The sequence below is a fragment of the Saccopteryx leptura genome, chromosome 6 (assembly GCF_036850995.1).
Source record: "Saccopteryx leptura isolate mSacLep1 chromosome 6, mSacLep1_pri_phased_curated, whole genome shotgun sequence".
NCBI classification, from domain to species: Eukaryota; Metazoa; Chordata; class Mammalia; order Chiroptera; family Emballonuridae; genus Saccopteryx; species Saccopteryx leptura.
The window spans coordinates 129,182,023-129,206,931 of record NC_089508.1 but is presented as its reverse complement, the minus strand read 5'-3'; the positions used below and the strand labels follow the sequence as shown (position 1 = coordinate 129,206,931).

General features: G+C 48.4%; 1 protein-coding gene and 1 long non-coding RNA gene across 10 annotated transcripts in view; both read left to right on the top strand.

Moving 5' to 3' along the window:
- The window catches only part of SNUPN (snurportin 1), a 37,496-nt gene extending 30,896 nt beyond the window's left edge, over window positions 1-6,600 (top strand). For 7 of the 9 annotated variants that reach the window (XM_066342929.1, XM_066342930.1, XM_066342925.1 and 4 more), the window contains 3 exons: window positions 2,799-2,876; window positions 4,662-4,742; window positions 6,095-6,600. In XM_066342929.1, coding sequence (XP_066199026.1) covers window positions 2,799-2,876; window positions 4,662-4,742; window positions 6,095-6,418 — 483 coding nt within the window. In that variant the 3' untranslated portion in view covers window positions 6,419-6,600. The remainder of the gene's footprint in view (window positions 1-2,798; window positions 2,877-4,661; window positions 4,743-6,094) is intronic. The other 2 variants (XM_066342927.1, XM_066342931.1) reach the window with 1 other exon arrangement.
- Window positions 1-24,909, top strand: part of LOC136376674 (uncharacterized) — a 285,392-nt gene that overhangs the window by 230,307 nt on the left and 30,176 nt on the right. The gene's annotated exons all lie outside the window — the stretch shown is intronic.

The window sequence follows — 24,909 nt, the reverse complement described above, 5'->3', positions numbered from 1 at the left end:
GTCAAGGCACATATGAGAAAGCAATCAATGAACAGCTAAGGTGTCGCAAGGAAAAATTGATGATGCTTCTCATCTCTCTCTGTTCCTGTCTGTCTGTCCCTGTCTATCCCTCTCTCTATAAATAAATAAATAAGTAAATAGGTAAAATAATAACCAAGTAGGATATATTCCTCGGATACAAGGTTGGTTCAATATCTGCAAATCAATTAAAGTGATACACCACATAAAAGATAAAAACCATATGATCATATCAATAGATGCAGAAGAAGCATTTGACAAATTCAGCACCCTTTTATGATAAAAACTAGCAAAGTTGGAATAGAGGGAATATACCTAAACATAACAAAGGCCATATGTGACAAACCCACAGCATTTTCCCCAAGATTAGGAATAAGACAATAATACCATTTTCACCACTTGTTTTCAATGTTAATACTGGAAGCCCCAGCCACAGCAGTCCGACTAGAATATGAAATAAAAGGCATGAAAATTGGAAAGGAAGAAGTAAAGCTGTTGCTTTAATGGCACATGTAGTACAATTAGAATGATACAGAGATTCGCATTATAGTGTTAAATTTGTGTAATGACAACAGATGACTTTGTGGTGTGATCGCATTGGAAACTATGCACATAACCAATGGCTCCACTGTATGCCAGAAAGCAATATATAATTAGATACCAACTGTACTTTAAAGTTTTTTTTTAAGTGTTGACATTTCCCCATCCCCACCCATGGCCCCAGCGCCCATCACTTGCTGCTGCCACATCCCCATGCATTTAGCTCAGTTGGTTAGAGTGTCTTCCTGAAACACCAAGGTTGTGAGTTGGATCCCCAGTCAGGGTGCATACAGGAAGTGACCAATGAAGGCATAAATAAATAGAATAACAAATGAATGCTTCTCTCTCCCTCAGACTCCCTCTCTCCTTCTCCCTCTCTGTCTCTCTAAAGTCAATCAATAATAATAATAATAAAACTGTTTTTTAAAAAAAAAAAAGTCAAGTGGAAGCTGCAGGAGAATATTTTTCTTTTATCTTTTTTAAACCTAAAAGTTTCACATCATTTCATTTTGAGTTTTAGTGATCATGCTGCCAGTAAGCATTCAGGTAAAAAGTCGATAGATTTGAAAAGCAAAACTGATTGTTTATTAAATGGCCAGATTAGCTCAATTGGTTAGACTTTAGAGCACCATCTTGAAGCACAGAGGTTGCCGGTTTGATCCGTGGTCGGGGTACATACAGGAGCAGATTGATGTTTCTTTCTCTCTCTCTCTCTCTCTCTCTCTCTCTCTCTCTCTCTCTCTCTCTCCAGTTCTCTCTCACTAAAATCAGTAAATAAAAATTAGAAAAAAAATTTTTTGAATAATAAAAGGCATTACAAAAAATAAAAATTAAAGATGGCAAATACAGTTTTGGAAACTAACCATAGCAGGGCTCCTGCCTGGGCCCTGTGTTTCAGAGGGTCTCACTCTGGTCCTCCCTGCCTACGCCCTGCCCCATTGGGACCAAGGATAAAACCCACTTTGAGTCACACCCCCTTCTAGACTGTGTTCTGGGTCCCCTACCTACAAGGCACCCAGCCCATTATGTAGACCAGAGTGGCCCAAACTTTTTTTTTTCCAGAGGGAGGGATAGATAGGGACAGACAGACAGGAATGGAGAGAGATGAGAAGCATCATTCATCAGTTTTTCATTGCGACACCTTAGTTCATTGATTGCTTTCTCATATGTGCCTTGACCGTGGGGCTAAAGCAGACCGACCCCTTGCTCCAGCCAGCGACCTTGGGTCCAAGCTGGTGAGCTTTGCTCAAACCAGATGAGCCCATGCTCAAGCTGGCAACTTTGGGATCTTGAACCTGAGTCCTCCGCATTCCAGTTCGATGCTCTATCCACTGCGCCACCACCCAGTCAGGCCAAACTTGTCTTTTTTTGTTTGTATTTTTTCTGAAGTTGGAAACAGACAGACTCCTGCATGCACCCGACCGGGATCCACCTGGCACGCCCACCAGAGGGCGATGCTCTGCCCATCTGGGGCGTTGCTCTGCTGCGACCAGAGCCATTCTAGCGCTTGAGGCAGAGGCCATGGAGTCATCCTCAGCGCCCCGGCCAACTTTGCTCCAATGGAGCCTCAGCTGCGGGAGGGGAAGAGAGAGACAGAGAGGAAGGGGTAGAGAAGCAGGTGGGTGCCTCTCCTGTGTGCCCTGGCCAGAAGTTGAACCCAGGACTCCCGCACACCAGGCCGACGCTCTACCACTGAGCCAACCAGCCAGGGCTAAACTTGTCTTCTTGAGGGCAGCAAAAACATGTGCTGCTAGGCCCAAGGGGTGGCCAATTGTGGCTGTTCGTGCAGGAGGACATGGGGAGAGTAGAGAGAGTTTGGACAGACCTTCCTGGGTGCCCACACCTGGACCCAAGGCCACCCATGGTGCAGGATGGAGCCTACACTAAGATATGCTTCACTCACTGTTGTGTAACGAACCATCATTAAATTTAGTGGCACCAAGCAAGAACAATTGTTTTATTATTTTTCATGATTCTGGAGTTTGACCAGGCTCAGCCAGATGGTTCTCTTTTGGGGTCTTGTGTGGTGGCAGTCAGATGGTGGCTGGGTGAAAGTCAGTTCATCAGTTGTTAATGAGGATGCTGGCTGTGGGCAGAGCACCTCTGTCTATACTGGTGTAGACCTGATAGGATGGCTTTGGTCTTCATAAGTCAGGTGGCTATCTAAAATGGGTATTTTTGTTCATCTTCTAGTTCGAGATAAGCAGCATATATTTTTCTCTCTTCCCTCTCTGTGGCAGACTGATTTCCGATTCTACTGGATGCGCTCCAAATTACCCGAAGAGGAGGGATTGGGAGAGAACACCAGGCTCAACCCCGTAAGCAGTGTTCTCTGTGAGGGTGCTTTGGCTTGGTCTGTCTTCTAAATATAGTCATTATGAATGGAATTATCTATTTTTGAGGCAGTACGACATAATATGAGGATTATATGTTTAATAGTTATCCAGATCTGAATTCTGGGTTTGGCTTTAATAATTGCTAGATTAAGTTAAAAACATCACTTCGTCTTAGTTTCTTCACCTATATAATAGGGTTAATAACACCTATATTACAGAGTTGTTCTAAGAACCAAATGATAGAAGTATGCATGTCCTCCTAGCATAGTTCTTATTGTAGGCTTTTAACAGATAGTGGTTGATGTAAAGGGCTTATGCTGCTTTTATTAATAAGAGACTTAGAATTCTGGTACCATGATTCAAACCCCAGCAGTACCTCAAGGCCTGGTGAGACACTCCTGGGCCTGAGTCAGTAGATCTAAGGGAAAACCTGAGAATTTGCACTTCTAACAAGTTCCCCAGAGATACTAATACTCTGGTCCATGGGCCACGTCTGGATAACCTCCACTCTGGTTTCTGGGCTGAGGGCAGCCTCATCTCATCAGTTCCCTCTTGTTGTAGATGAGAATGCAAGCTCAGAGAGGCTGTCTTCTCTGAGATCCCACAGTGTACAATGATGGCCCGGTGTGTTTGCTGTCTGCCCAGTGATTAGTATGGAACAGCTATTTCAAGGGTATTTTATTAGTTTATCCCTGCAGATTGGTGTTTGCCTGGATTGCTTACACCATTTTTAAAGGCAATTGAATAACAATTACAGGACAGTAAATGGTTTCAGTACTTCCAGTGATTTTATCAGTAAAATCCTGGAAAAAATGAGCATTGAGGATGAGGACTATGGGAGCTGTTAGTGCTCTGCCTGTATTATTTCATTGAATTCACACATAAACCCCCTAGGAAGTAGGTACTTTTATTATCTTGTACAGACGAGAAAACAGAGGCATATGGAGTCAAAATGATTGTCAGAGCTGGGAGTCCAACCCAGGCAATCTGACTTTAGAGTATGTAGTTCTTATCACTTCGTTATACTCCTTCCATCTGAAACCCTTGCTGGTGTGAAAGTTGTTTCACTAGTCATCCATTGGGGCAGCTGCCAGAGGGCTGGGAGAATGAAATTCAGCCCCCATACCTAGCACCCAGCTGTAGTTCTCAGTCTGCACTTTCAGCTAGGGAGTTTTAAAAAATACCTGGGCCTCTGCCAGACCACTTCCCCCAGTCTCGGGGTGGGGCCTGGGCATCGGTCATTGCTAAGACTGCCCCACAAGAGTCTCCTGTGTAAAGCAGAGTTGAGAGCCCCTAACCGAGTCTTTCCGCAGGTGAGGGAGGGAGGACACTAAAGACTTGTGTTCTTTGTTTGTTTGATTGTTTTTTACAGAGACAGAGCGAGAATCAGAGAGAGGGATAGATAGGGACAGACAGGAACGCAGAGAGATGTCAATCATCAGTTTTTCGTTGTGGCACTTAGTTGTTCATTGATTGCTTTCTCATATGTACCTTGACCGCGGGGGCTACAGCAGACCAAGTAACCCCTTGCTCAAGCCAGGGACCTTGGGTCTTAGCTGGTGAGCTTTGCTCAAACCAGATGAGCCCATGCTCAAGCTAGCAAGCTCGGGGTCTTGAACCTGGGTCCTCCGCATCCCAGTCCGACGCTCTATCCACTGCGCCACTGCCCAGTCAGGCAAGACTTCTGTTCTTTGATACAACTTTTCATTTGCTGGGGCAATATTATTTGTAACATGTACTAATTCTTTGTTCTAATTTGTATTTCAGTTTAAGTTTGTGGGGCTCCAGAATTTCCCTTGTACCACGGAGAGCCTGTGTGAGGTGCTGTCCATGGATTTCCCTTTCGAGGTAATGGAATCACCTTCTGCATTTTCCTGATGAGAACACAGGACTCAGGGAAGTGGTTACAGCATTATAATAACTTCTGACTCGGCTCTGTCAGAACTTTGGCAAAGGGCTAGAAGTGATGGCGGGGAGGGGTGCTCACTGTCCCTCAGAGCCTCAGTCCACCCTACCCTGTGAGTCAGGTGTCAAAGCCAGAGGGCCTGAAAGGACAGCGTACAACACCCCCACTTTATACCTGGAGAAACTGAGGCCCAGGGCAGGCAAGGCTTCCATTTGTAAGGCATTCTGCTTGCCTCTCTTTTTTATAAGCCAAAAGCCAAGCCCTTTGTGTGGGTCCCATGGCTGGCTGCAGAGTATAGGGGCTTCTGTGGCTGAAGGGCCACAGTCTGAGCTCCCCCTTTTCTCCAGGGAAGAGCAGAAGGTCCCTGGGCATCACTGTCCGCAAGCTCTGGTGTGGGGCAAGTGCGCAGGTCAGCCCAGTCTGTGTCCTGGACTCCCCAGTCCTAGTGTTGAGAGTCTCCCACCCACAGTCATCCTCTCCCAGCCCCACTCTCCTTTGTCCATACACCTTTTAATTTGGTTGAGTCGCCCACAAGTTTCTGCTTGAACTAGATATAAGTTTTCGGAAAGGATCACAGCTTCCCACTGGAGAAAACGGCAAAGGCTGAGCTACTTCATTTCTGGAAGTCAATTATGAAGGTGGTAAGAATGCCATCTTTATTTATAGCCCTTACACTATATACATAAAGTGACACAAATGCTTTCTGAGGTGAGTCACTGACTCCCAGAAAAGACAATGTGGGACTGTAGGAGGCCTTCCCACTGAGATGCCTGAGTTTCCCAGAAAAGCGCTTGCAGACAGTTTAGGGGAGGTTCAACTGGCCAGTGATGGCTTGGGGAGCATGGTGTCCCCATTTCCAATGGTGCAGCATCTCACAGGACCTGTCCAGCCCCTTGCTGTGCTACCTATATGAACACACACACCGCCAGGAGACCTCCAGGTGGCAGAAGTGCATGGGATCTGAGTAGAGAAGAACTGGGTTAAGTTTCTGCTTTGTATTCACTGTGGGTTTGTAAAGGGGCTCCTAGAACTGATCCAACCCTATCTGGAAAATCCCCTCATGGTGGGTAAGAGGGAGAAGTAGTGGGTAGGAAAGTACTATTCATGTTTTATTTTCTAAAATGTAGTTTTCTAGGTATTTCTTCATGTAGAGCAGTTGTGTACGTGAGAGGCAGGAGCTCTTCTCTCTGGCAGTGACCCAGAGAGAGGACTGGATCAGAGAGCTGCCCTGTGAGCAGGCTCCTGGAAACACATGGCCCCAGAGTCATTTGATCCTCGGTCTCCCCTCTCGTAGGTAGATGGACTTCTCTTTTACCACAAGCAGACCCACTACAGCCCTGGAAGCACCCCTCTGGTGGGCTGGCTGCGCCCATACATGGTGTCGGATATTCTTGGAGTAGCTGTGCCAGCTGGCCCACTGACCACCAAGCCAGAGTATGCTGGGCACCAGCTCCAGCAGATCATCGAGCACAAACGGAGCCAGAAAAAGGGTGTGAGTGAGAAGCTCACACATCAGGCCTCTGGCAGCGGGCACTACGAGCTGGAGCACCTGTCCACCCTGAAGCTGGAAAGCAGTCCCCACAGTCCAGACCCACCTGGGAGCTACATGGAGAGCTGAAGGGGCAGGACAGTGTTCTCTCTCCCTGAAGGAGGGTTGGGAAGGAGGACAGTGACAATAACAGGTGACTTCATTTCAGAGTGGACTTTCCAAAGCCATCCAGTTGGAAACAGCTTAACTCCTGCCAAGCATGTATCCTGGTTCATGGTGTAAATATATATATATATGTGATTCTTAAGAAAGGCTTGTGATTCTTTTTTTTCTTTAAAGACTTATTTGTTTTTTGTTTTATTTTTTAGAGAGAAACACAGAGAAAGACAGGAAGGGAGAGAGATGAGAAGTGTCAAATTGTAGTTGCTTCATTTAATTGTTCACTGATTGCTTCTCATACATTTTTTTACATGGCAGGGTCGGGAGGCTCCAGCTGAGCCAGTGAACCCTTGCTCAAGCCAGTGATCTTGGGATCATGTCAATGATCCCACACGCAAGCCAGCAACCCTGTGCTCAAGCCGGATGAGCCTGTGCTCAAGCTGCCAACCTTGAGGTTTCGAACCTGGGACCTTCAGTGTTCCGGGTTGACACTCTATCCATTGTGCCACCACCAGTCAGGCTAAGGGACTTTTTATTAACAGGTATGCAGGCCTATATTTCCCCAGGTACCCATATGAGTATATCAGTCAGTAAGGTTGCTTTATGGTCTAAACGCCAAGACCTTGTGCTTTTTGAACCCTGAACAGACTTGAAGCTCCCCACTCCACTCCCAGGCTGCCTAAGCTATGATGGTCCCAGTCTAGGCCCATTGCTCTCTGGTTTTAGTATTTAAGCATTCTGCTAAGTTTCCAGTTGCTACTGTTGCTAACATTATTTTCTAAAAGGTCTTACCGGGAATTGCAGTTCTTAGTATTTGAATATCTTTCCTCTTCTGAGAAGACAAGTTTGATTTTCTTTGATTTAGACATTGCCATAGATAAAATGCAAATGGTGTTCATTCAGGAATTCAACAAAAGTGTGAGCACCTCCCAGAAGCTAAGCCCATGCTAGGCCTCTGCAATGCAGAGTGGTTAGAGATAGACAGGACCAGTGAGGAAATGGATCCACCAGCACACAGAGCAGGGCAAGATGGTGAGAGGACTGGGTGCAGAAGGCTAGAGAGCTGGGAACTGGGAAGAGGGTGGTCTCAGAGAGGCCAGAGCTGGGCTGAGACGCCTCCATGAAGACAGAAGTGTGCCCTGCAGACAGGGAGGTTAGGAATCCTCACAGGCAGAAGGGACACAGCTGCATCCCTGCAGGGCAGTCCAGGACTTGCTGTGGCTCAAGCATAACACAGGATTGGAGGGCTGTGGGGGAGGGAGCTAGAGTGATAGGTCTGATTGTGCTCTGCAGAGGGTTTTATGTCTTGCACAGAAAGGAGCCAGTGAAGAGCTCTGGGCAGCCAGAGCCGTTCTAACATGAGCCAGAGCTCTTTGGCAGCTGTAGGAATGGAGGGAAGATGGTGTGTGCTGTGTTCAGGAGACACATCACATTTCCCATGGCTGTAATTTGTTGCCCACAATGCTTTACATCTTTCTAGAACTTATCCTTTTTATGTTTTAATTTTTTTTTCCTTTTTGTATTTTTCTGAAGTTGGAAACGGGGAAGCAGTCAGACAGACTCCCGCATGCGCCCGACAGGATCCACCCGGCATGCCAACCAGGGGGCGATGCTCTGCCCATCTGGGGTGTCGCTCTGTTGCAACCAGAGCCATTCTAGCACCTGAGGCAGAGGCCACAGAGCCATCCTCAGCAACTGGGCCAACTTTGCTCCAGTGGAGCCTTGGCTGCGGGAGGGGAAGAGAGAGACAGAGAGGAAGGAGGGGGGGAGGAGTGGAGAAGCAGATGGACGCTTCTCCTGTGTGCCCTGGCTGGGAATCGAACCCGGGACTCCCGCACGCCAGGCCGACACTCTACCACTGAGCCAACTGGCCAGGGCCTATGTTTTAAATTTTTAAAAATATTTCTTTTGCATGAGCTGTGGTGCATTGTGAATGAAATGTTGATGTGTAACGCTGAGGTCACCAGTTTGAAGCCCCGGGCTTGCCTGGTCAAGGCACATACGAAGAGCAACTATGAGTTGATGTTTCCTGCTCCTACCCCTGCCTTTCTCTCTCTCTCTCTAAAATAAATAAAATCTTGCCTGACCAGGTGGTGGCGCAGTGGAAAGAGCGTCGGACTGGGATGCGGAAGGACCCAGGTTTGAGACCCCAGGATAGCCAGCTTGAGAGTGGGCTCATCTGCTTTGAGCAAAAAAGCTCACTAGCATAGACCCAAGGTCACTGGCTCGGGCCGGGGGGTTACTCAGTCTGCTGAATGCCCGCGGTCATGGCACATATGAGAAAGCAATCAATGAACAACTAAGGTGTCGCAACGTGTTGGGCGGATAAAATGTATTATGCTCACTTTGTTAAAGATTACACCGCCCAGGTGGAGGCCGTCACCCAGGTGATATTAATGTGTGTTGAGAATCCTTGTAGCCTGGGGCTTGGTTTTGGGATTAAGCCTTTTCCACCCTTTTTGATGTAGGGCGGTACAATCCAATCATGCCTCAGAGAAGTGACTTTGTATTAGAGACTTCCCTATTTTGTATATTGGATTAAGGGTTTGGATTTCTACACTATAAAATGGGGACGGAACGAGAGTTTGCGCTCTTGGTTCCTGAGATCATCATTAGAAGAGAGAGCAGAGAGCAGAGAAAGGCCACGTGGAGGAGGCCAGGAGAAGCAGCCAAGATGGTGGAGTGCTGAGTGAGATGCCAGTTTGTGTAGAGTTTGTATTTGGGATAAGGAAGGAGATGGGGAACTGAGGAGAATAAGGCTGGTGAGCTAGAAACCTTTGATTCTAGGAAACTCGGATAAGTCAGTGGCTTTGTGAGCACTGAATGTGACTGGGTTTTGGAGCCCAGTGTGTATTTTTACTTGCCCGCCGGGTGCAAGCTAGGATTAAAGACTATGACCCACCAGTTTGTGGCTCCGTTGTTTCTTTACCGACTGTCCGAATCCAATGCGAACCTGCATGGGCCAGGCTGCTGTGATAGTGGCCCTGGCCCTGCCTACTGGCTTTACACAACGAAAAACTGATGATTGATGCTTCTCATTTCTCTCCATTCCTGTCTGTCTGTCCCTATCTATCCCTCTATCTGACTCTCTCTCTGTCCCTGTAAATAAATAAATAAATAAATAAATAAATAAATAAATAAATAAATAAAATAAAATAAAATAAAATAAAATAAAATCTTATTTATTTATTAGCCAGACCTATGGTAGAGCAGTATATAGAGACTCAGTCAACCTGGAATGCTGAAGTCACCAGTTTGAAGCCCTGGACTTCCCTGGTTAAGGCACACATGACAGGTAATCAATGAACAAGTAAAGTGAAGCAACTATGAGTTGATACTTCTCATTTCTCTCCCCTTTTCTCTCCTCTCTCTATAAAATCAATAAATAAAGCCTAACCAAGTGGTGGTTTAGTGGATAGAGGATTGGCCTGTGTTAGTCAAATAAGTTTATAAATATAATATGTATGTTTGCTCACTTATAGTTTGCATTGGGTGTGGGGGACAGGCTGTAAGCTGGCAGGGTCCTTATAGCCTAAGACTTAGTTTTAAAACTAAGCTTTTCCCCACACCTTTAACTGTTGCATCATGTAGGGTGGTGCACTCTCATGAGGAATCCCATTATGCCTATAAGTGACTTTGTATCAGAGACTTCCTTGTTTGTATACTGGATTAAAGGTTTGATTTCTACACTATAAAATGGAGCAGAGGAGCCCATACTGAAGGAGAGCAGAGGAAGGTCACGTGAAGGAGAAGCCAGTCTATGCAGGGTTTGTGCAGAGAGAAGGAAGGAGATGGGAAACAGAGGTGAATAAGGCTGGTGAGCTAGAAACCTTTGATTCTAGGAAACTCAGATAAGTCAGTGGCTTTGGGAGCCCTGAATGGAAAGGGAACTTTTCCCACTGTGTGTATTTCTTGCCCGCCGGGTGCAAGCTAGGATTAAATGTAATGGCCCACCAGTTCTTGGCTCTGTTGTTTCATTACCGTCTGTCTGAATTAAATGCAAACCTGCACGGGCCAGGCAGCTATGATGGTGGCCAGTTACTGGCCATACAGCCAGCCTGGGACACTGAGGACCCAGGTCAAAACCCCAAGGTTGCTGGTTTGAGTGCCAACTCATCTGGCTTGAGCACGAACTCACTAGCTTGAGCACAGGGTCACTGGCTTGACCGTGGAATCATAGACATGATCCCTTGATTGCTGGCTTGAGCCCAAGGTCACTGGCTTGAGCATAGGGTTGCTCGCTTGAGCAAAGGGTCACTGGCTCAGCTGGAGCCTCCTGGTCAAGGCACAGATGAGAAAGCAATCAATGAACAGCTAAGATGCTGCAACTATGAGCTGATGCTTCTCATCTCTCTCCCTGTCTGTCTGTCTGTCTCCCACTCTCTCTCAAAAATAAAATTAAAAAATCAATAAACTCCTTAAAAAAATTTTTTTTTGAGAGAGAGAGAAACATGAATTTGTTACTCCATGTATTTATGCAGTCATTGATTGACTTCTGTGTGTGCACCAACCAGGGATCAAACTCACAACCTTAGCCTATGGGTTGGAGGCTCTAACTCACAGAGCTACCTAGCCAGGGCAGGGCTTCCCTTATTAGAAAATTTTACTGTTTCACTCCAGCAGCTCCACTCCCATCATCCTGTGGACAGAATATCAGAGGGATCCCGGTCAGGTGTTATGTGACATGCAGTTGTTCCTTTGTGGTGACTCATTCTGAGAACAAATCCTGGCAGGACTTGTGGTTGAAGGGAGGCTGATTACACAGATTGAGCATGCAGTGGACCTGGCCCTCCTGCTGGGCTCTTAGATAGCTGCTCATGCAGACTATCCAGGCAGAGAAGAGGCACCTGGCTGGCTGCGGATGTCAGCATGCCTCCATCAATAAGCTTTGTCCTGAATTCCCCCGTCGGGGCAGTTCTGCAGGAGGAACCTCGGGCTCGTCTTGCCAAGAAGCCTGCTGCTGATTGCCTAAGTGTTTCACCTCTGTTTCTGGACACTGTCGTCTGTACTCTCAGCAACGGGGTTGTGTCATTTCAGGAGCAGTGCATGCTAGCACCAGGGAGAGTTGGCTGGGTTCTGCCCAGAAATAAGGACACTCTCTAGGGACAGATGCATGAGTCAGAGAATGTGTCAGCTGTTTATCACCACATACAACTTGACATTGTTGAATGGTAGCTGGAAGGATGTATCTCAGAGGAGTGCCCAGTGTTACCGATTACTGAATAGAATGTGTGCCCTGGTCTCATTCCTTTGTGAGATACTGCCCATTACATAAACGGTTGTGTTCCAGGTTACTGTGATTGGATATTAGTTTTCTGGCTAGCCTGAACAGCTCCCACCTTCTTTTTTGTGGAATTACCTCTATGCCAGGCAATATGGAATGGTGGGACTGTTTGGGAAAACTCCCTTCCTTAGCCAAGCATCAGACTCATGACTCCATTTGGGCCAATCACATGCTCTTCACCAAGAATATATGTCTTAAGCAGAGGGGTGAAGGGCACAGTCAGTAGGAATTCATTTGTTTTTGTTTTGCCCATGGAGGGGCAGGGTGTGTTTATTATTCTTGCTATTGACCCTGTGAGCATCCAGTAAATTCCATTTTGTTTGAAGGAGCCAGGGCTGATTTCTGAGCTTGCAACCAAAGAATCCTGACACCACTGCCCAGTGTAGTCCTGCTCTGCTTGCCTTGACTGGGGGACCAGCCTGGCATAAGTTAGCAAGGGACTGCTAGCTGAGATCACCTATTTCATCTCAAGTGCCACTGTTACCCATGTACCTAGAGAAGACCAGGCACAATAGATAGTCTTGGCCATTATATATATTTACTTTTTTTTTTTTTTTTTTTTTTTTTTATAGAGACAAAGAGAGAATCGGAGAGAGGGATAGACAGACAGGAACGGAGAGAGATGAGAAGCATCAATCATTAGTTTTTCATTGCGACACCTTAGTTGTACATTGATTGCTTTCTCATATGTGCCTTGACTGCGGGCCTTCAGCAGACCGAATAACCCCTTGCTTGAGCCAGCGACCTTGGGTCCAAGCTGGTGAGCTTTTTTTGCTCAAGCCAGATGAGCCCGTGGTCAAGCTGGCGACCTTGGGGTCTTGAACCTGGGCCCTCCGCATCCCAGTCCAACACTCTATCCACTGCGCCACCACCTGGTCAGGCTATATTTACTTATTTTTTAATTGGTTTGAAAGAGAGACAGGAAGGGAGAGTGAGAAACATCCACTCGTAGTTGTGTCACTTTAGTTGTTCATTGGTTGCTCCTTATACGTGCCTTGATTTGGGGGGGGGGGGGGCGGAGTACTCAAGTCAAACCAGTGACCCCTTGCTCAAACCAGAAATCTTGGGCTCAATCCGGCGGCCTTGGGATCATGTCGATGAGCCCGTGCTCAAGCCAGCGACCTTGGGGTTTTGAACTGGAAACTCCAGCCTCTCAGGTTGACGCTCTATCCACTGCATCACCACCAGACTTGATCATTTTAATGTTTGCTCAGGAAGTCCATGCTGGATTCTGATGCCTGCATGGAAGAGTTGGGGTCAAACAAGTCCACTTGTATTTGGCAGAGGCTTATCTCACTATTTCCCCGCTAGGTAACTTCTCACTTATGTCTCAGCCCACTGAAACCTGACTTGTGTTCATGCCACTTCAAGTGCTCTCATCAAAGGACCCAGGCTTCCTGCTTTCCAAATCTTACCTGCCCTGTGTATGCTGATGACCTCTCTCACCAGAAGGTGATTAACCAGGAGGTGATTCCTAGGAGGATTCACAGCTATAATCACTGGAGGCTGTTACACTCGGGGTTAAAGTTTAGCACAATGAGAGGAAACAGATTGAAGCCAGTCAAGGGAAGAAGTGCATGGGCAGAGTCCAGGGAAGTTCCCAACATAGCTTTTCTGGTTGATAACTGCTTGACAATACAAAGTATTGCTGACCTGGGACTCTCACCTGGGCCTTGGTGTCCCACGGTTTTTTGGCTTTATCAGGGCCTTGTCAGAGATCTAGTCTCCAGCCCCTCCCTGGGCCTACCTGATAACGTGATCCAAAGTACCCCTCCCCCCAATCACATTGCTGGGGGAGAAGACCTCTAGGTAAACAACATAGACACTGCTATCAGGCAGGTTGTTCCTTGGAGATTACTTCCCAGGAGCCAAGGGCAAAGGCCAATCTTTCTGTGGGCAAAGTTAAGTTCTCCACTACACACACCTTCTATTAGTTTGCAAGCTCCTCAGGTCAGGGACCTGATCTTACTCATCTTTAGATCCCCAATGCCTGCATTCAGCCTGGCGCTGGAATCAGTAAATGCTGTAGTTTGCAAGCTCCTCAGGTCAGGGACCTGATCTTACTCATCTTTAGATCCCCAATGCCTGCATTCAGCCTGGCGCTGGAATCAGTAAATGCTGGTTGAATAAGTGGAATGATGAGCAGAAATGACAAGGCATTTTGGAGCAATACCCTCCCTCTGCTGATCAGAGGGGTGAACTTGGAGAGAAAGGGCTGATTGCAGATGTGTGCTTGGCTGCTAAACAGTGGTTGTGTTATCAAGTACCCAATCCAAAATTCTGCGGGTTTTCATAGAGGCACGTAGTCCAAATAAGTTTTTGAAGAGTTTTATTAAAGGAGGAAATTTATTAAATATGCTGGCCGCATATATCTTATACGGGGCAGCAGTCCCAAATCGTGTGTCATTAATATTCTAGGGGCTGGTTATATACTTTTAATTATACATGGGCAAGAAAAAACCTGACATCACAGCTGTATGGCCAGGAGCCGCCATCGTGGCCATTCACATGCAGGTTCCCATTGGATTCGAGCAGACAGTAAAGACATGTGGAGTCAGAGGATGGTAGGCCATTCTGTTTATTGGTGTCTCACCAAGACAGGCAAACCACAAGAGAAGACAAGGGAAAAGCAAAAAACCAGCTTTTCCCATGAAGGATAAGGGAGGCCCCTGCAATGGTGATAGCAGGAACAGAGAGAGCAACTCCCGGTCTATACCACTTTATAGTGTAGAAACCAAAACCTTTAATCTAATATACTGTTGGGCAGATAAAATGTATTATGCTCACTTTGTTAAAGATAACACAAGAGGCCATCGCCCAGGTGATATTAATGTGTGTTGGAGATCGTTGTAACCTGGGGCTTGGTTTTGGGATTAAGCCTTTCCCACCCTTTTTGATGTAGGGCGGTACAATCCAATCATGCCTCAGAAGTGTCTTTGTATTAGAGACCTCCCTATTATGTATATTGGATTAAGGGTTTGGATTTCTACACTATAAAATGGGGGCAAAACGAGAGCTTGTGCTCTTGGTTCCTGAGATTAGCATGAGAGAGCAGAGAGAGTAGAGCCAGCAGCAGGAGGAGGCCACGTGGAGGAGGCCAGGAAAAGCAGCCAAGATGGCGGAGTGCTGAGTGAGATGCCAGTTTGTGTAGAGTTTGTATCTGGGATAAGGAAGGAGATGGGGAACTGAGGAGAAGAAGGCTGGTGAGCTAGAAACCTTTGATTCTAGGAAACTCGGATAAGTCAGTGGCTTTGTGAGCACTGAGTGTGACTGGGTTTTGGAGCCCAGTGTATGTTTTTACTTGCCCGCCGGGTGCAAGGTAGGATTAAAGGCTATGGCCCATCAGTTTTTGGCTCCGCTGTTTCTTTACCGACTGTCCGAATCCAATGCGAACCTGCAAGGGCCGGGCAGCTGTGATAGTGGCCCTGGCCACGGCTGCTGGCTTTACATATACAAACAAGGAAGTCTCTTATACAAAGTCACTTATCTGAGGCATAATTGGATTTCTCATGAGAGTGCACCACATCATGCAACAGTCTAGGGTGTGGGGAAAAGCTTAGTCTTAAAACTAAGCCTTGGCCCTGGCCTGTTGGCTCAGCGGTAGAGCGTCGGCCTGGCGTGCGGGGGACCCGGGTTCGATTCCCGGCCAGGGCACATAGGAGAGGCGCCCATTTGCTTCTCCACCCCCCCCTCCTTCCTCTCTGTCTCTCTCTTCCCCTCCTGCAGCCAAGGCTCTATTGGAGCAAAGATGGCCCGGGCACTGGGGATGGCTCCTTGGCCTCTGCCCCAGGCACTAGAGTGGCTTTGGTCTTGGCAGAGCAACGCCCCGGAGGGGCAGAGCATCGCCCCTGATGGGCGTGCCGGGTGGATCCCGGTCGGGCGCATGCGGGAGTCTGTCTGACTGTCTCTCCCTGTTTCCAGCTTCAGAAAAATGCAAAAAAAAAAAAAACCCCAAAAAACAACTAAGCCTTAGAGGCCCTGGCCGGTTGGCTCAGTGGTAGAGCATTGGCCTGGCGTGCAGAAGTCCCAGGTTCGATTCCCGGCCAGGGCACACAGGAAAAGCGCCCATCTGCTTCTCCACCCTTCCCCCTCTCCTTCCTTTCTGTCTCTCTCTTCCCCTCCCGCAGCCAAGGCTCCATTGGAGCAAAGATGGCCCGGGCACTGGGGATGGCTCCTTGGCCTCTGCCCCAGGCGCTAGAGTGGCTTTGGTCATGGCAGAGCATCGCCCCCTGGTGGGCAGAGCGTGCCCCTGGTGGGCATGCCAGGTGGATCCCGGTCGGGCGCATGCGGGAGTCTGTCTGATGTCTCTCCCCGTTTCCAGCTTCAGAGAAATACAAAACAAACAAACAAAAAACTAAGCCTTAGAGGCTATAAGGACCATGCCTGCTTACAGCCTGTTCCCCACACCCGATGCAAACTATAACTGAGCAAATACACATCATATTTACAAACTTATTTGACCAACATTCCACCCCTTTTGCTCGCTTCACAATCTAAGCCACAGGTCTCTTCCATGATGGTCACTGTGCAAGGAGTGGGATACATTGCATAAACAGAAACAGTACTAACTACAGCAATAGGATTAACAAATCAAAAGCTATGGGCAAAATGAGAGAGCTGTCAGCGGCACCAAGAGAGGCAAATCTTTTCCCTCTAGCAGAATACAGGCCAGAGTTTTGTCTGCAGACAGCACCGTAGCTGGTACCAGAAGCCCCCCTGAGTGGGCATACCAAACCTTATTGGCCAATACACCAGCATCTGCTGGTTCTATGTGTAGTAAAATAGGAGAATTTATTATTGGCCATAAAGGAATTACAAAGGTACCTTTCATACGGCTATCCCCCTGAGCACTCAAGGGATAATACACTTCTACCTTAGGTGGCCAGGTACTGGTTGCCCAAGAAGTCAACTGGAGGTCCACCTCTAGCCCCTTTCCCCATGGTGCCAGCAAGGCCACCCATCTCAGATGGGGGACCTGTACAGTTCAGGGCCACATCCATCGAAGCCATTGGCCTTTAAGAAGGGCTATTGGGGCAGGCAAGAGCACGTTGCCCTGCTGTCCAAAGCCTGGCTTGATTAAAATGTCCTTGGTGTGTATCTGCAACTGAATGGGAACAGCTGCCCAGCGTAGGAGGGCCTCCACTGGAGCTGGGCTCTCCCATCAAGGTCTCATTCAAAATCCGGAGTACTGTCCACAAGCAGCGTGTCCATCCAGTAAGGGAGCCAGTGCCCCCCTCCTGTCACAGTCCCTGCTTTAAGAGTTCATTATGCCACTCAATGATACCAGCAGCCTGGAGATGGTAGGGAACATGGTACTTCCAGTCCACCCCCAGCTTTTGAGCCCATTGCCTCACCGTTGAACCAGTGAAGCGGGTACCATTGTCACTTTCAAGGACCAGCGGTCACCCGTATGCAGCACGCAGGCGGTCCAGAGCCTGTATGACTGCCCTCTGGTCAGGGTTATGGGCAGGGTAAGCAGCAAGCAGACCAGTGGCAGTATCTACACAAGTGACTGCCTAATGGTACCCTTCTGACTTTGTTGAGTGTCCAATGACATCTATCTTCTATCGTGTCAGTAGAACATGATCCCTCTGGATCTGTCCAGGTGACACCAGTAGTCTCCGAGGGTGCTCCTTGGAACATACTGCACATTGCTCACAGGCTGCAAGTACCTCTGCATAGGACACAGGCAAGTTCCAAGCCTTAACTGTATCCCACATAGTTTCCTGTCCCGCATGGAGCAGGTGCCGGTGGAGCCACTATGCCACATCACCTGCAGGTGCAGTCTCCAACCATTGCACCCTTGCCAAAGTGTCTACCTCATCATTCCCAGGATGGGCTAGAGGGGCATGCCCCATGACATGATATACTGTCACCTGCTTCTGGTGTCCTATTTCCCATAAGTCCTGCCACATGGCCTGACCCCATAGTGGACGGTGCATTACCATCCACTGGTTAATGTGCCAAGTAGCAATCCAAAGGGTCATTCCATGATAGACAGCCCACCTGTCAATACAGATCATCAGAGGTGAAGGTTCATTATGGGCAACTAGCCAAACAGCTCTTAATTCTGCCCATTGGCTGCTTTGGCCTGTACCCATGTCTATCCAAATAGTCTCAGTGGCCAGATGGAAGGCTATAGCCGTGCATTTGACAAGTTGGCCCCTGCTGGAACCATCAGTATACCAGGCATCCTTGGGGATTGGTACCTGCTCCTCCTAGTAGGGACTGACTTCAGGTTCTGCCTCCTGAGCCCCAGCTGCACCTGACTCTAAGGTTGCATAGATGACTGGACCCAAGACTTCCTGCAGTTCTGCCCTCAACGGGCTAGTGCTAAGAGCACAGCATTGTTGTAGGTAGGCACCCCACTTGGCCAGGGTGGACATTTGGGCCATACCACTACGTGGTTTGGTTGCCCAATCTCTCACCCATCCTGCAATAGGGAATGTTGTCTTGACTGTAACTGGTGTTGTGTTGTAATACTCTCAGTGGACAGGAGGGCAGTATACACAGCTGCCAGCTGCTTCTCCACTAATGAGTAACAAACTTCAGCACCTTTCCACAATTGGGACCAAAACCCAATAGGTTGCTGTAAGCGCTCTGTCCATTGCCACAAGCCCCAACCAAACCTCTCCGAGGTTACATGAACATCCAGCTCACAGGACCTGGCCGGATCAAACACATTCAAGGTCTGTGACACCTTGACAGCTCTCTTAGCTGCTGAAAATGAACCTTGCGCCTGCTCAGTCCAATCCCAACAAACCTCCTTCCAAATAAGGTTGTACAAGGAGCATAGTAACTGAGCCAAATGGGGTATAAATGCTCACCAATACCCCAAAAAACCTAAGAATTCCTGTAACTTTTACCATAGTGGGCACGGGGTATGCTTGGATCTTATCTTTAACTGTGTCGGGGAAAATTTTTGTCCTACCCGACCAGACAACCCCCAAGAATTTAACAGATAACCCAGGTCCTTGTAACTTGTTCTCATTGACTGCCCAGCCACATGCTTTCAAATGGGATAACAGGGTATGGACTGCTTGCTCCAATTCTGGAAGAGAATCACTAGTTAGCATAATATCATCAATATAATGGTACATGCGAACTGCCTCTGGCTGTTTCCATTTAGCCAGGTCAGCAGCCACCAGCCCATGGTACAAGGTGGGGCTATGCAAATAGCCCTGGGGTAACACTGTAAAGGTCCATTGTCTCCCTTCCCAACTGAAGGCAAATTGGTCTTGACTCTCTGCAGCTATATCAATAGAGAGAAAAAGCATTGGTCAATCTGCCACAAAGTGGTATGTCCCCAACTCATGGCTTAGAGCCGATCCATCATGTTAGCTATCGAGGGAACAGCAGCATACAAAGGCGGAACAACTTTATTAAGTTCTCTGTAATCTACTGTCATTCTCCAGGTTCCGTCTGGTTTGCTCACAGGCCATACTGGGGAGTGGTAAGGACTATGTGCTGGCTGGATGATCCCCACCTTTTCTAGTTCGAGGACTGTCCCTGTGACTTCTTCATAACCACCTGGCAGGTGATACTGCTTGGTGTTAGTCACACTCCAAGGAATGGGTAATTGCAAAGGGCAATGTGATGCGTGTCCCCACAACACTGCCTTCACAACCCTGATCTGCAGCGGGAACTTCCTGGCTATAGTTTCCAACCACAGTCCTTGCAAGACATCTACCCCCAAAATATATTCAAGAATAGGAGATACATGCACCTTATGTGAATTAGGAGGCAGACTTCCTATCCCCAATGGAATAGTTATTGGCTTCACTTGAACAATTTGGCCCCATAACCGTCAATGGCCACTGGGGTCCCAGCAAACCGCTCTGGGTTCCCATAGAGGAGGGAACATTCTGCACCTGTTTCCACCAAGGCCAACACCCGTTGTACATTAGAAGGGGACCAGTGGATAGCCAGTTCCACTTGTGGCCTCTGGTCCCCGCCCATCCCCGTTAGATGGGTCCCTCAGCCCTTTTCCTATTCAAACTGGTACAATGGGTCTTGGGAGTTCTCCTCTCCCTTGGCCGTCTCTATCATATAATGGTGCACGGTATAAATGCTTGTAACCAAGCTGCCTGTGCACCAAACATTTTATTGGTAGCTGCTGGGGCCTTTCATCTCAGTAGGTGAAACTTCTGTTCTGGTTTAAGCTGCCGCCAAAGCTCCAAAGGAATTTTATTAGACTGGCCATCTAATTTCTCCTTATCTGCTCCAGCCACAATCAAATCTACCTACATCTGTGTTCGGGTAACCTTTATAGGCCCGTTTCCCTTGTTAGTAGCGGGGACAACATAGGCAGCAGCCCTCACTGCTTTATGATCCCGAGCAGCCTCCAGCTCTCCCAAATCTACTACCATCTGTATAACTGCATTGATGGGCTGGCCCAGATAGGGGCTCAAGATAGCCACAAGTGACCCAAAAAGATCTGACAGGGTGCTAGCAAGGACAAATTTCCTCATTTTTGCCATAAACACTTCCTCGTCTGGCCCACGGGACCCAGGGTTGAAAACAGCATTCTTCATACCTAGTTCCCAAAGGACCTTTACTAACTCACTGTAGCACTGCCATTGTGCTAACTCATTGCCCCTGGCAATTCTCCAGCATTCTGCCAGACCATACGAATGGCAGCTGTTGGGCAGATAAAATATATTATGCTCACTTTGTTAAAGACGGCGCTGCCCACGAGGAGGCTGTCGCCCAGGTGATATTAATGTGTGTCTCTGTGGACAGGTAGAATCCTTGTAGCCTGGGGCTTGGTTTTGGGATTAGGCCTTCCTACCCGTTTTGATGTGGGGCGGCACAATCCAATCATGCCTCAGAGAAGTGTCTTTGTATTAGAGACTTCCCTGTTTTGTATATTGGATTAAAGGTTTGGATTTCTACACTATAAAATGGGGGCAGACCGAGAGCTTGCACTTTTGGTTCCTGGGATGATTAGCATGAGAGAGCAGAGGGAGCAGAGCAGAGAGCAGCGGAAAGAGGCCATGTGGCCAGGAGAAGCAGCCAAGATGGCGGAGTGCTGAGTGAGATGCCAGTTTGTGCAGAGTTTGTATCTGGGATAAGGAAGGAGATGGGGAACTGAGGAGAATAAGGCTGGTGAGCTAGAAACCTTTGATTCTAGGAAACTCGGATAAGTCAGTGGCTTTGTGAGCACTGAATGTGAGTGGGTTTTGGAGCCCAGTGAGTGTTTTTACTTGCCCGCCGGGTGCAAGCTAGAATGAAAGAAAATGGCCTATCAGTTTTTGGCTCCATTGTTTCTTTACCGACTGTCCGAATCCAATGCGAACCTGCATGGGCCGGGCTGCTTTGATAGTGGCAGCCGTGGCTCCTGGCTTTACAGCAGCCATCACCCATTCTAATAGGGTATGGTCTCCTGGGTTGCCGTGGCAGTTCTGAAGACGCTGCCTCAAGGAAGAGTGTGTGGTAATGGCAGCCAATTTCTCCATCTCTGTTCTGGAGAGTATGCCATCCACCCTTATGTCCCATAATCATAGTAACCAGGCTACCAGGGATGTAGTAGGTTTCTGCCTAAATTGTGCCCCCAACTCCATCAGCTCTGCCTGGGTATAGGGCCAGACCACAGAGCATTCCATTATCTGGGCAGGAGGCTGTGGCTGCCCCTGAGGGAATCTTTGTTGCTGGGTTTTAACCTTCTTGGCGACCACTGGTCGGGCTTTCAGTGTGCGTATGGCAGCTTCAGCCTGAGCCTTCTCATCCTCAGAAGAGGAGTTGTAAGTGCCTGCTCCCGCTGACTCAAAGCTAATCCACTGGTGTAAGGCCAGGAGCCGCCATCGTGGCCATTCACATACAGGTTCCCATTGGATTTGGGCAGACGATAAAGAAATGGCGGAGTCAGAGGACGGGGGGCCATCCTATTTATTGGTGTCTCACCAAGACAGGCAAACCACAAAAGAAGCAAGGGAAAAAGCAGAAAACCAGCTCTTCCCATGAAGGGCAAGGGATCAGGGAAGCCCCTGCAATTGTGATAGCAGGAACTGTGTGTCCAAGCTCCTGGTCTGTCCCACTTTATAGTGTAGAAAACCAAAATCCCTTAATCCAATATACAAACAAGGAAGTCTCCGATACAAAGTCACCCATCCAAGGCATAATTGGATTCCTCATGAGAGTGCACCACCCAGATAATACAATCATTCAAGGGTGTGGGGAAAAGCTTAGTCCCAAAACCAAACCCCAGGCCACAACGACCTGGCCTGCTTATAGCCTGTCCCCCACACCCAATATAAGTCACAAGCGAGCAAACATATATATCACATTTACAAACTTATTTGACCAACATTCCACCCCTTTTGCTCGCTTTACAATCTAAACCACAGGCATCTTCCATGATGGTCACTGTGCAAGGAGTAGGATACATTGCATAAACAGAAATAGTACCAACTACAGCAATAGGATTAACAGATCAAAAACTATGGGCGAAATGAGAGAGCTGTCAGTGGCACCAAGAGAGGCAAATCTTTTCCCTCTGGCAGAATACAGGCCAGAGTTTTGTCTGCAGACAGCACCGTAGCTGGCACCAGAGGCCGCCCTGAGCGGGCATACCAAACCTTATTGGCCAATACACCAGCATCTGCTGGTTCTATGTGTAGTAAAATAGGGGAACTCATTATTGGCCATAAAGAAATTACAAAGGTGCCCTTCAAAATGCTGTCCCCTTGAGCACTCAAGGGATAATACACTTCTGCCTTAGGTGGTCAGGTGCTGGTTGCCCAAGGAGTTAACTGGAGGTCCACCTCTAACCCCTTTCCCCATGGTGCCAACAAGGCCACCCATCTCAGATGGGGGGCCTGTACAGTCCAGGGCCAAGTCCATTGAAGCCGTTGTCCTTTAAGAAGGGCTGTTGGAGCAGGCAAGAGCACGTTGCCCTGCTGTCCGAAACCTGGCTTGAGTAAAATGTCCTTGGTGCGTATCTGCAACTGAATAGGGGCAGCTGTCCGATGCAGGAGGGCCTCTACTGGAGCTGGGCTTCCCCGTCGAGGTCGCTCATTCAAAATCCGAAGTACTGTCCATAAGCGGCGTGTCCATCCAGTAAGAGAGCCGGTGCCCCCCTCCTGTCGCAGTCCCTGCTTTAAGAGTCCATTATAACGCTCAATGATACCAGCAGCCTGGGGGTGGTAGGGAACATGGTACTTCGAGTCCACCCCCAGCTTTTGAGCCCATTGCCTCACCCTTGAACCAGTGAAGTGGGTACCATTGTCACTTTCAAGGACCAGCGGTCGCCCGTATGCAGCACTCAGGCGGTCCAGAGCCTGTATGACTGCCCTCTGGTCAGGGTTACGAGCGGGGTAAGCAGCAAGCAGCCCGGTGGCAGTATCCACACAAGTGACTGCATACTGGTACCCTTCTGACTTTGGTAAGGGTCCAATGATGTCTATCTGCCATCGTGTCAGTGGGACATGACCCCTCTGGATCTGTCCAGGTGACACCAGTGGTCTCCGAGGGTGTTCCTTGGAACATACTGCACATTGCTCACAGGCTGCAAGTACCTCTGCATAGGACACAGGCAAGTTCCAAGCCTTAACCGTAGCCCACATAGTTTTCTGTCCTGCATGGAGCAGGCGCCGGTGGAGCCACTGTGCCACATCACCTGCAGGTGCAGTCTCCAACCATTGCACCCTTGCCAAAGTGTCTACCTCATCATTCCCAGGATGGGCTAGAGGGGCATGCCCTGTGACATGATATACTGTCACCTGCTTCTGGTGTCCTATTTCCCATAAGTCCTGCCACATGGCCTGACCCCATAATGGACGGTGCATTACCATCCACTGGTTAATGTGCCAAGTAGCAATCCAAAGGGTCAGTCCACGATAGACAGCCCAACTGTCAGTACAGATCACCAGAGGTGAAGGTTCATTATGGGCAACTAGCCAAACAGCTCTTAATTCTGCCCATTGGCTGCTTTGGCCTGTACCCGTGTCCATCCAAATAGTCTCAGTGGCCGGATGGAAGGCGATAGCCGTCCATTTGGCAGGTTGGCCCCTGCTGGAACCATCAGTATACCAGGCATCTTCGGGGATGGGCACCCGCCCCTCCTGGTAGGGACTGACCTCAGGTTCTGCCTCCTGAGCCCCAGTTGCACCTGACTCTAAAGTCGCATAGGTGACTGGACCCAAGACTTCCTGCAGTTCTGCCCTCAATGGGCTGGTGCTAAGAGCACAGCATTGTTGCAGATAGGCACCCCACTTGGCCAGGGTAGACATTTGGGCCATACCACTACGTGGTTTAGTTGCCCAATCTCTCACCCATCCAGCTATAGGGTATGTTGTTTTGACTGTAACTGGTGTTGTGGTTGTAATACTCTCAGTTGCCAGGAGGGCAGCATACACAGCTGCCAGCTGCTTCTCTACCAATGAGTAACGAACTTCAGCACCTTTCCACAATTGGGACCAAAATCCAATAGGTTGCCGTAGGCGCTCTGTCCGCTGCCACAAGCCCCATCCAAACCCCTCCGAGGTTACATGAACATCCAGCTCACAGGGCCTGGCAGGATCAAACACATTCAAGGCCTGTGCCACCTTGACAGCTCTCTTAGCAGCTGCAAATGAACCTTGCGCCTGCTCAGTCCAATCCCAGCGAACCCCCTTTCGAATAAGGTTGTACAAGGGGCGTAGTAACTGAGCCAAATGCGGTATAAATGCTCGCCAATACCCCAACAAACCTAAGAATTCCTGTAACTGTTTTACCGTAGTGGGCACGGGGTAGGCTTGAATCTTATCTATAACTGCGTCAGGGATAACTTTTGTCTTACCCGACCAGACAACTCCCAAGAATTTAACAGATAACCCAGGTCCTTGTCATTTGTTCTCGTTAACTGCCCAGCCACATGCTTTCAAATGGGATAGCAGGGTAGGGACTGCTTGCTCCAATTCTGAAAGAGAATCACTAGTTAGCATAATATCATCAATATAATGGTACATGCGGACTACCTCTGGCTGTTTCCATTTAGCCAGGTCAGCAGCCACCAGCCCATGGCACAAGGTGGGGCTATGCAAATAGCCCTGGGGTAACACTGTAAAGGTCCATTGTCTCCCTTCCCAACTGAAGGCAAATTGGTCTTGACTCTCTGCGGCTATATCAATAGAGAAAAAAGCATTGGCCAAGTCTGCCACAAAGTGGTATGTCCCCAACTCATGGCTTAGCCGATCCA